This window comes from Myotis myotis, unplaced genomic scaffold, assembly GCF_014108235.1.
Source record: "Myotis myotis isolate mMyoMyo1 unplaced genomic scaffold, mMyoMyo1.p scaffold_m19_p_2, whole genome shotgun sequence".
In the NCBI taxonomy this organism is placed as follows: domain Eukaryota; kingdom Metazoa; phylum Chordata; class Mammalia; order Chiroptera; family Vespertilionidae; genus Myotis; species Myotis myotis.
In genome coordinates, this window is record NW_023416324.1 from 53,884,421 (window position 1) to 53,897,035 (window position 12,615).

Consider the following 12,615-nt stretch of genomic DNA (forward strand, 5'->3'; position numbering starts at 1 on the left):
AACCAAACCAAACAGAAGCCACAGGACAAGAGGACCTGTTGGTGTAATCCTTATAAAGTCTATGCCAGTTTGTCAAGGGACAGAGCAGGGTAAAGAGTGGGGTAGAGTGAGATGGGGGAAGGTAATGAAAAATACCAGCCTATATTCTGAACAAGTGACCAGCCTCTTCAAGGGTAGCATGTTAGATATATTCAGCAAGACATATAGGACTTTATGAAGAGCACACAAACAAACAAACAAACAAAAAATAACAAGAGATAATAAGGTTTTCAGATTCTCTTTTGTCAGAATTTACTACCAGAGGGGACAGAAAAAAAAAAAAGCAGAAAGATGTGCATTCTAATTTTGGAGTCTGTGAAATAGGAGGGGTCAGAGTAGGAGGCAAAAGATGGGACAAAGCATTTTTTAAACAAATTTTAAAAACCACACATAGAATTTAAAAGGAATGGACAATCAGATAAACCAAGAAACTAAATTAGGCTTTTTATATCTTTGTTCTTTTATTAGCAAGCTGACTCCATGCTGATTACTTTGATATACTTCTTTTTCCAGCTATTCTAATTAGATATTAGTCTATTACTATTAACAACCTGTTCAAGGTTTTTATTCACATTACAAGATAGGGGTTTTTTTTTAGAAGTTAAGACATAATTGGAAATAATAAGGACAGAAATGTATTCATCCTTTTCTTCATTCATTCTACAAATATTGTTTGAGTGTTTACTATATGTCAGGATCTTGCTAGATGCTGGGTATATAAAGGTCTTTGCTCTCCCGGAGCCTACAGCCTTTTAGGGGAAATTAATCTTAATGAATTAATTGCACAAACAAATGTGAAATTACAATTCTGACAAACACTATAAGGAGCAATACATGGTACAAAAATTCTTAGAGGCAAATGACCAAGTGAAGGAGGTCAGGGATGATGTCCCTGAAGAACTAATGCAGAAAAATGAATGGAGGCTCAAAGAAGCTTCCATGAGAAAGACACATGGACAAAGGCTTTGTGAGGGGTGAGGGTGATGGGTGCTGGGGACAGATAGGAAACCAGGATGGTGCATACACAGGCTGGTGCACAGAGAGGCAGTATCTTAGGTTATTTTCTATAATGACCAACAGGAAGATTGTTTTAGCATAATGTTGTTGTCAGTGCCAACCCTGCAATCCACCAAAAAGGTTTTGTTAGGTAGGTCCTTCTCCTATTCAAATTATCCTTGAAAACCTCAAGGTCATCACACACCCAGTGTCACTCATCTCAGTGTTTATTTGCTTAATTGTATGGTAGCTCCAGAAGTGGCAACACCCCCTTGCTTGAAGGAAGAGCTCTCATCATTCCAAAAAAATGGATTTAATTTCTTATATCTGAAAATGTTACACTTAATATTCATTAGTAATATCTACTATAGTAAACATATCTTTTTCAAAAGATCCATGAAATCCTTTGAGACCTTCCTGGCCAGAGGAGATACTATCTGACATAATTTCATTTACTCTATATATAAGCACTAACTGAGAAAAAAACCAAACCTGTATTAGTAGTTGTGGATTATCATAAAGAATGTGTTTCTCTCTTTAGTGGGTACATAATAGAAGCTAATTTTGCAAGCAATCACTGAATGTAAACAATGACACATACAAACTGCAGCTATCAGATTGTGATATTTGCCTGCAAAAGAACACCTGCTTTTGCCCTGGCTGGTGTGGCTCAGTTGGTTGGGCATCCTCCCATGCACCAAAAGGTTGGCGGTTCTATTTCCAGTCAGGTCACATACTGGGGTTACGGGCTCAATCCCAGTAGGGGGCATGCGGAAGGCAGCTGATTCATGTTATGCTCTCCCTTTGATGTTTCTCTCTCCCTTCCTCTTGAAAAACAAAAAAGGAAGAAAGAAAACCTGCTTTTCACTTATTCCACTAGTGCTGTTTTCTGACACTTGCTGTTTTAAGCCATCTCTGTGTAATTGGGGGTGGGGGAGTGGAAGGAGGAAGAAAAAAACATTAGCACATGATATGGTGTGGCTGACCCGAACCCCAGCATATCATGGGGTTCTGGTCAGCCCCTTCCCTCTCAGTGACCTTCATTATTTAAAGAATCCCCACGTATCTTCTTTAGTAAATACAAGGCAGGGTTGCATGGTGGTATGAGCACAGCCTCTAGAATGAAACTTCCTGGTTATTGGTGAGTAAACCAAGTGACAAAGTTACACAGCAGTCAGTACCAATCAGGACTGATCATCTTATCCCCTTAACTTCCTAAGTTTTAAGAATAACTTTAAAAGACCACTTTAAATGAAGAGGATATGGTTGTGTGGGAGAGAGAGAGAGAGAGAGAGAGAGAGAGAGAGAGAGAGAGAGAGAGAGAGAGAGAAGATAAATTATTTGTAAAACACTCCTATTTGGGTAATTCATCACAGATAAGAAAAGATTGGTGAGAGATGGGTAAAAACTTCATTCAGGCAAATTGTCCTTTCACTCATACTAAGGAAATGTATGTTACTCAAGTGCCAGGGGCAAGTATAATTATCTGGAATCATCTTTCATTTTCAAACATTTGCAAAGCATGTTCCTGTTGTGCTCTGAGGTTGAGTCAGAAGTGGCAGCAGTTAAAGAGCCCTCTGTCGAGGAGAAAATGGGAGTAGGCCAACTGCTTGCACTGACACTTAAAAATTAACTGCAAATCTGTTTGGGGCAGCTAAAGCATTCCCAAACCACGTGTTCGTCCGGGAATGTTGGCTTTCAAATCATTATTTTGTATCCCTTAAAGGTACATTTTAACTGTTTTAAAATGTGAGGAACAGGCCCGCCAAATTGTGCTTATGGCTTTTTAACACAAGCAATTTACAAATGCAATGAAGCAGATAATAGGACACATGATACCGAATTTGGAAATCTGTGCTGATGACACTGATGCTGTGGGAGCATTTTTGGAAGCAACCCTGTATCTGGTTGCCTGGAGAAGAAATGTTGTTTATCATTTCACAGGTGGCCTCTTCCACCCAATGGTGAGTTTGGGGTCGTGTCCTTGAGCACAAATCAGTCACTCTCAAGCTAGCAATATTCCACTTGAAATCATCTGGAATTCATGTATTCAGCAAAATACAACAGTAAAAATCTCACTCAACACAAAGAAATATGTTCAAAAAACAGTCAAAACGAAGTGCTTGCTTTTTAAAATGAAGACTTCTAAACCAAAAAGAAGCGTAAATATGTATTTTAATTTGAAAACAATTATATACTTGTAAAGAAAGCAAAAGGACATTAACACTAGTTCTCATTACCTATAAATATAATGATTTTTTTCATGAATTTTTCATGATTTTTCATTATATTTATTGTTCCAATAAAAGTAATTATGCCTGGGAGCTCAGTGGAGCCAGGCTCAAGGTCTGGATCTCATCACCTCACCTAAGTCAGGTCTAGGTGTAGATGAGGCTCCTATGGGTTGGTTCCTCTCCTAAGGATGATTGATCTATTTAGATAGATCACTGAACCCATTGGGCACACTTCCTATTCCCATATTGCCATTGGCAACAGTGTGCCAAATATTTCACCAGTATATAATAAGGTTCCGTTCCCTTCTGTTTCCAGTTGTTTTCCTCACTTTCCTTTAAACTCTCATGACAGTCTCTTCACAATCCATTTGGCTTCTGAACCTGATTTCAAAACCATATCCATGTTTTAGGTCTTATTACGCAGGTGCTAAATGTTGTTCTGCTTATCTATTCTTGCTGCACCCATCACACCCAATCAACAATTTTATTTTGCTCATGATTTGGGGAGTCGTATATTTGGGGAAGCCTCCGCTGGGCCCCTGGGGTCTCTCATGCAGTCAGATGTTGACTGGGGCTTCAATCATCCGAAAGCCGTACGGGGCTGATGGCAGTTATCCCTTGGAGTTCAGTGAGCCTGCTGACCAAGACCCCTACAGGTGGCTTCTCCATGTGACTTGGGCAGCTCTTGGCATGATGACAGAGTTCTAATCTAGTTTGCATTAATTTACTTTTTTTGTTAACTTCCTATTGTCTCAACTAAGAGCAATAATTATTCCTAGGAAAAATTAAAAACAAAACAAACTTTAGACCCTCCAAGTGCTTTCTCATTAAATGCAACAAGGAAATAACTCATTCAATTGGAAATCCATTTGAAAAGAAAAAAAATTATTGACTGTTAAAATTGTGCTATTATTGCATATATAATGTTAGCACAAGGACAGCAAGGAACAATTTGCATAAGAAATATTCCTATTCTTTTTTTCTAGTTAGCAAATAATTGAATAGCAACCATCAGTGAAGTAGGACAAAAGAGGGCTATTATCATAAATGTTAGTTTGATCTTTCAAGGAGATTTGATTACCTTCTACTCACACTCCACTTCCCCACTTGAATAGAGGTTCTGCTTTTCATCAGTCAAATGTCAAGTGCCTTTGTTGCATGCTAGCTGGCCATATTCCACATAAGGGCAAAAATCAGTTTTTCCACAGAATTTGTGAGAAACACAGCTCTCCAATTGCAAAACATGGATGAAAGACAGGCCTAAAAAAGGTCCTGATCCAAAAAATGGCTAAAGATGCCAAACTATATACTATCAGGGACACGGTCTTAGCATCATCTTTCCTCAGGAAAAGGTACATGTTCCTTTATGTGAAAAAATTCTTCATATTCCTGGGAACTCGACCAATTGTTTTCCTTCATTCTTCTTTCAGCCCAATATTAGATATAACCAAAGAGTTAAATTTATCTTAGAAACAAACTAGTAAAGCTATTATAGTTCAGGTAAAGATAGCATATATATATTTAGTAAATTTGGTGAGCCATTCATTTTGATCAGTGGCCTCAGGATTAATTTGGGAGAATCACTAAATTAATCCAGTTTTGCATGAGGAACGTTTATCCTCTAATTTCATGTGGATTAAGGCATTTACAAACTGATAAGGAGTTCTTAAAGAAAAAGGCGAATTTCTTATCACGCTCCAGGGGGAATAATGGTAGCACTCCCAGTGCTTCCCTCTCCTGTCTCCACAGGACAGGGAGCAGCAGTGGCTTTCCCAGCCCCAGGTAAGGAAGAAAGGAATTTCTCTGTGGATGATAACAGAGTGTCTCTGAGACATGGAGGAGAGCCATAAGGCCTCCTAATAAAAAGATTCTGGGCACAGTATAAGATCCTTATGAAGTTCCCGTATGCATTCAAACTATAATAACCAAAATTATGGGTTGCTATATAGAAATAATAGAGTAAATTATATTTTAAGGCAGTTTATTAAAATTCAGAACCACACAGTAGGAAACGAACTACGGTCTAGTACTGTTATGTAGCATTATTGGTGTAGCTGAATATTATTTCATTTAGTTCTCACAATAGCCCTGCAAAGTAGATAGTGTTTCTATATTTTACAGATAAGAAAACTGAGGTTAAGACACTAGCCCAGTTCTACCAAATAAATGGGGGAAACCCTACATCTGCTTGACTTCAAATCTACTCTTATGCAATGAATTTCAATTCTATGACAAAAAGTAAAAACAAAATAAATTACACAAACAAGATGTGTCCCAAAGTTAGAGAAGCTAACATTCCTTTAGTTGTAGAATAAGAAAATTAATTTTGTTGATGGTTTCCTTTGCTGTGCAAAAGCTTTTTATTTTGATGTAGTCCCATTTGTTTATTTTCTCTTTAGTTTCCATTGCCCTAGGAGCATTATCAGAGAAGAAATTTCTTCGGCATATGTTTGCGATTTCGCTGCCTGTGGATTCCTCTAGTATCTTTATGGTTTCCCGTCTTACGTTTAAGTCTTTTATCCATTTTGAGTTTATTTTTGTGTATGGTGTGAGTTGGTGATCTAGTTTCATCCTTTTGCATGTATCTGTCCAATTTTCCCAACACCATTTATTGAAAAGACTGTCTTGACTCCATTGTATGTTCTTGCCTCCTTTGTCGAATATTAATTGGGCATAGTGGTTTGGGTTGATTTCTGGGGTCTCTATTCTATTCCATTGATCTATATGTCTGTTCTTGTGCCAGTACCAAGCTGTTTTAAGAACAGTGGCTTTGTAATACAGTTTGATATCTGGTATTGAGATCCCACCTACTTTGTTCTTTCTGAGGATTATTGCAGCTATTCGGGGTCTTTTTTTATTCCAGATGAATTTTTGGAACGTTCGTTCTAGATCTGTGAAATATGCTGTTGGTAATTTAATGGGGATTGCATTGAATCTATAAATTGCTTTGGGTAGTATGGACATTTTGATGATGTTGATTCTACCAATCCATGAACACGGTATATTCTTCCATCTGTTTATGTCCTCCTCTATCTCTTTTTTCAGTGTCCTGTAGTTTTCAGCATATAAGTCTTTTACCTCCTTAGATAAGTTTATTCCTAGGTATTTTAATTTTTTTGGTGCAATGGTAAATGGGATTGCTTCTGTAGTTTCACTTTCTGCAAGAAGACCCACTACATGGGAGAACATATTTGCCAATGATACCACCGATAAGGGTTTAATTTCCAACATTTACAGGGATCTCATGAAACTTAACAAAAGGAAGATAAACAATCCAATAAAAAAATGGGCAACGGACCTAGATAGACACTTTTCGAAAGAGGACATACAGAAGGCCGAAAGACATATGAAAACCTGCTCAAAGTCACTAATTATACGAGAGATGCAAATCAAAACGACAATGCGTTATCATCTCACACCTGTCAGAATGGCTATCATCAACAAATCAACAAACAACAAGTGTTGGAGAGGATGTGGAGAAAAAGGAACCCTTCTGCACTGCTGGTGGGAATGCAGACTGGTGCAGCCACTATGGAAGACAGTATGGAGTTTCCTTAAAAAACTGAAAATGGAACTCCCATTTGACCCAGTGATCCCACTACTAGGAACATATCCCAAGAAACCAGAAACGCCAATCAGAAAGGATATATGCACCCCTATGTTCATAGCAGCACAATTCACCATAGCTAAGATTTGGAAACAGCCTAAGTGCCCATCAGCAGATGAGTGGATTAGAAAACTGTGGTACATATACACAATGGAATACTATGCTGCGGTAAAAAAAAAGGAACTCTTGCCTTTTGCAACAGCATGGATGGAACTGGAGAGCATTATGCTAAGTGAAATAAGCCAGTCAGAGAAAGATAAATACCACATGATCTCACTCATTTGTGGATTATAGAGAACAACATAGACTGATGAAAAGGGACAGACTCAAAGACTGAGAAACAGCAATCATGCTATCAATCCCCAGAAGGAAAGTAGGGGAGGGCGGGGGTAAGGGGAAGAGATCAACCGAAGGACTTGTATACATGTATATAAGCCATACCAATGGACATGGACAACAGGGGGATGGGAGCATGAGTGTGTGTGGGGGGGAGGTTGGGGGTTAATGGGAGGGATGAGGACACATTTGTAATACCTTAACTAATAAAAAAAAAAAAAAAATTCAACACATATAAAAAAAAAAAAAGAAAGAAAATTAATTTTATTATAACATTAAATTTATGGATGATGTATTGTGCTACAGCTACATTGATGTTTAGACTTTAAAATGGTTAAAGAAATACCAAAGAAATCTTCTAAAGGCTTAGAGTATATTACTTTTGTGATTTATGCTCCTATAGTCTTCTTTTTCTCCTTATATTCCTGCCTTACTTTTGAATTCTCCAAATCTAAGTAGTTTTTGCATGGTATTACTGAGATGATCTTCTGGAAATTACTTTCAATTGCTTTTCTCAAAAATGTCTCTTATTGGAAGATAAAACTGAAAAGCAGGAAAGAGTATTTTCCATTGTTCCCTAGGCAGGCCCAGCCTTCTTTCTGCTAATACATTCCACATTAAGTCCAGGCACTAGTTATTGACACTAGAATATGATTATACTATTATATGTATACTGTTATCTGACTTTTATAGCTCCCATTCTATTAATAATATGTTAAAGTTTTCTAGATCAACATATAAAGGACTTAGAGTCTCTGGGAGAAAATGTGATAAATTCACAGGCAATTGCAAAACCTTTTTACAGAAAATATTCATACCAGTCCCTTTGGTAGTGTTTTAAAAATCCAAATAAAGAAACTCTGTATTTTTCCTCTTTATTTTTACTTTCATAGAAAAATTTTTAACCTAATAAGAAACAACAGGATATCTCTTTCTGGTAGGCAAGAATAATAAGACTTCTTACATGTTATGCATTATCAGATAAAATATTTTTTTTCTTTTTTATTCCTCTACATGGCATTTAGATTTCACCATATCACAAAATAACCCTCTTTGAAAGAAGACTGAAATTACATTAAATATCTTTATCAATTTCTTTTTACATTTCAAACTCCCCTTTTTATTACTATTATCATAATGCACAGTCTTCTCTCCATATCCACAGGGATTGCTTCCTGGACCCCTGTGCTTACCAAAATTCATTGATGCTCAAGTGCCATATATAAAATGGGGTAATATTTGCATATAACCTATGCATATTCTCTTATATTTTGGAAATCCTTAAAAAATGCCCCTTCTTTTTAATTTTCTTATAAAAAAGTTTATATATTACCTAAACTATCTAGGCCCTAGTTCTTCTTAGTAAATAGCAACATGAACATAATAAACTGCTTAATAGAATTTCGAAAGTAAAAATGATTAAAAAGAAACCATAAGCTTTTCCTTCCTTCTTTGTAATTGTACTGGAGGCCCAGTGCACAAAATTTGTGCACTGGTAGGGCCCCTAGCGGCTGCCACCACTGGCTGGAGCCTCCCTCCCTTCCCCCAGCTGGCCCCGCCCCCTGGTCAATCTCCCAGACAATTCCCGGTTGAGGGGACAATTTGCATACTAGGCTTTTATTATATAGGATTTATTTAACTAATTTGAGTTTTCCTTGTAATAAACTACTTTGTGTTTATTTTTCATTACATCTGCTACCCAGTGAGTCCTGGTGAAAAGTCAATAATCAATAATAAGATGCTTCAGGAAGAAATTGATTAATGTTAAAAGTGTGACACTGACTTAGTTATTCCATTAACAAATGTTTAATATCTTTTATACCTGTATTTACTCACCTATAAGTCCTAAAATAATGTAGCCAGTAATGAACAGTATGAAGACCATGCAGCACAGAACATCTGTACAACCCCTAAAGACAAAAAAAAATTAGAATTAAAAGGGATCCAAGATGACTTCTTATTTACTGTACAAAATATAATGATATGCCATTTGATATCCAATAATTCTAAAAGATGGATCACATGTGTTTTCTGCAATTAAAGACTACAGCAGCAAGAAAGTGGTCATAATTCCATGATGAAAGAAACTCCCCCAGAATTTTTAGTATTTATTCTTTCTTGGTTTTTATTTGTAAAATGTTTTTAGGGATGAGAGTACACCAACACTGAGTAATAATGTTTTTATTTGAAATTGTAATTTACACTATTTAATTTTATGATTTTCATCTTCATGCCTCTCCAACACATGGTATATATATATATATATATATATATATATATATATATATATATCTCAACTATTTCCATTCCTCCCTTTATTTTCTTTCTATAGACATATTTTAAAGGTAATATTAATTAAATAAAGGACTAGCTACATAAACTTTCTAAGGGAAGTAGAGTTGTAACTTTCTAATGATCAAAACTATAATTTTCCCAGCTATCCTATAGGCTAGATATCATCAAATTAGGTTTAGAGAAAATGTGGCTCAGAGATGCAGTGATTTGCTAGGGATCACAAGTCAAGCCAACTTCCAGCAGGCATAGTCAAGGTTTTCAACTAAAGTATTTCCTATTCCCAATATTATAGCTTGTTCAGCTTCTGAGTGGTCTGGAAGGTAAAAACTATATCTTGAAAGTGAGAAATAATACAACCATTCTCTATTTGAAACAATGAAAAATCTATTAGCAAAGAAAAAAAAATCAACCCATTTGACAGGATTAAAAGTTGCCCATGAGAATTTTCATGACGAAAACTTAATCTTCAGGGCAAATGGATATGCTGTAATCATTTAGCACAGGCAGGTGGAAGTTACACACTGTTTGTACAGGTGGTAGCAGTAATAATAATGAATAATAATTGTGCAGTAACATATACAGTAATACCTTACATTGATAAAACCCTGTATACATTTACTGCTTTCATCGTAAATTTTCTAAGAATACCATCAGGTTGTTTGTGGTAGTAACGTGAGTTGACTTACCTAAGGTCCAAGAGAGATAGGTAGCTACAGAGGCAGGCAAATACCTGGGTCTCTAATGCCAAAACTTTTTCATTCAGTCTTTATGTTAATATGATTATAGTTTTCTTTAAAGATTCAAATTAGACATATCTAAAACTCCACACACATCACTCCTACCTCGCAATAGAGAAAGTTACCCATGACACAAACTATCATTTGTTTAAATCCAACCCAAGAAGAAAACAGAGTTCTGATTTTCTTTAGTTAACAACTGGTGAACGTAAAAATCTGTTCTTCTCATAAGCCAAGATTTGGAAGCAGCCCAAGTAGAAGAATAAAAACTGTGGAATACTACTACACAATAGAATACACTATTATACAATAGAATACTACTCTGCCATTAAAAAAAGAAATCTTACCCTTTGGTACAGCATGGATGGATCTGGAGAGCATTGGGCGAAGTGGAATAAGCCAATCAGAGAAAGACAAGTACCATATTATTTCACTCATATGTGGAATCTAATGAACAAAATGAACTAACAAGCAAAATAGAGACAGAACCATAGATAGCAGGCTGACAGCTGTTGGGAGGATCTAGAATGAGGGGTTGGTGGAGGGACAAAGGAAAAGAGAAAAAAATCAGGGGCACAGATAACACAGGTATGGTAAGGGGAAGGGAGATGGTGGGAGGTGGAAGAGGATATGGAGGGATAAATGGTGATAGATGGAGACTTGACTTGAGGTGGTGAACACACAATACAGAGTACCAATGATGTGTTGTAGACTTGTGCACCTGAAACTTGTATAATTTTGTTAAGCAGTGTCACCCCAATAAATTCAATAAAAAGGAAAAGGAAGCAAATGTCTGCATGGGGATGAGAAGAGTATCTCTCACTGTTCAAATGTGTTCTGACACATCCTACTCAAGATCAGGTTCTCATTCTGTCAGAGCAGTTGTTAAATAGCACGACACTTAATAAGAAATGCCTGCAGGTGAGGGACTAAAGGAGAGGAAACTGGAACACTTCAGTGCTTTAATTAGAAGTCTTCAAGTTGTCAAAGCCCTTGTGTGTAATCATAGCTACCAGGAAGAGGGAGAAAGGGAGGAGATCAGAAGCACCAGCCAGGATATATAGCTATATGTTGATATCTGTATATTTAAATAATATGTAATATTATCTGTAATGCATACTTATAATGACCTAGAGTTACATAGTAGTATAATGTTATATATGTGTAATGTTATGAATTAAGCACAGGGAGAAATAAACATATATACTAGGGAGGTAAATAAAAGAAACTGCCAACTTCAAAAGATAGAACACAAGGAAAGCAGCAGAGCTCGGAAGGAAATTTTTGAAAAGTAAAACCCATACTCCCCAGCTACTGGCACTGAGGAATGGGCATCAGCTGAAGTAATGGCTCTCTATGCGGTTTTATACTACATTTCTATTTCGTTTTGGTACCAAGGATGCACTACAGCACCAGGGACTGGGTGCCCATACACTCGTTCCTCCCAGCAGTCTCTCACAACGGTGGAACAGCATCTCTCAATAATTCACACCTTGAGGTGTTTGAGATTCTATTCTGGGACCCAGGAGGATAATATATTCAAGTCTGCTTTTCTCTTCTGGTACAACACTTTAGAAAAATAGCAGACCATACCCCAAGGCCAGACTGGTTTATTTTATTTTGTTTTATTTAAGCAAAGAAAAATGTTGAACAGAGTGAAATTATAAATTAAAAAATTCAAGAGTCTCAAAAAGCAGGCAAGTTTTTCTAGATAGATTAATGTATTTTTTTAATTTGTTCTTCTTATGATTTGATTCCCTTTGTTATTTTTAAAATTTCCTTTTAAAAATAGGTGTGTGTTTTCAGATAACGACAATTACCTGCCATTTTCTCTATTAATTCGTCTGTTTCTCCCCCTTTCTACAGACATTCCTTCCAGAAAAAAATACTACTTAGAAAACTGTATTTGAACAAAATATAAAATATAGCTTAGGTGCATTTGTGAGTCAGGAACATAGCAAAAGCTTAATTCAAGTTTTTAGAATTTGTAGCATCTTATCACTGTTCCTTTCTTTTGATTTCAGGGCATCTGTAACAACCCTATATGTTTTGCAAGAACTGAGTTATTTTTAAAAAGCAAGGATTTAATTTGGCTAAATTTTTAAGTCTCTCAAGACAGCTATTGAGGCAATTTGAGTGATACCAGCACCTGGTTGAAATCTTACTGAATCATATTCTGGCTAGAGGCTTGTCATTGCTGTGCCATTTCCTTGGGTAGATTCATTTATACTTTCATAGCAAGCACTAAGAACCATTGTTCCAAACTAAAAATGGGTTGCATACCACTGGGTCCCAGAAAGGATAACTTTGTAGAGAAATATGCCCCTAAGCCTCTTCCCCTCCCTCCCTCCGAATCAAAGTCCAATTTTTT

The 12,615-nt window shown here is 36.5% G+C and overlaps 1 protein-coding gene across 1 annotated transcript in view; it reads right to left on the reverse strand.

The window, feature by feature from the left end:
• SLC44A5 (solute carrier family 44 member 5) overlaps positions 1-12,114 on the reverse strand; it is a 90,745-nt gene extending 78,631 nt beyond the window's left edge. Inside the window, exons 1-2 of the mRNA XM_036348455.1 lie at positions 12,065-12,114; positions 9,049-9,122 (exon numbers count right to left, since the gene is read on the reverse strand). Of these exons, the coding sequence (XP_036204348.1) occupies positions 9,049-9,122; positions 12,065-12,114 (124 nt within the window). The remainder of the gene's footprint in view (positions 1-9,048; positions 9,123-12,064) is intronic.
• Positions 12,115-12,615: the final 501 nt, after the last annotated feature.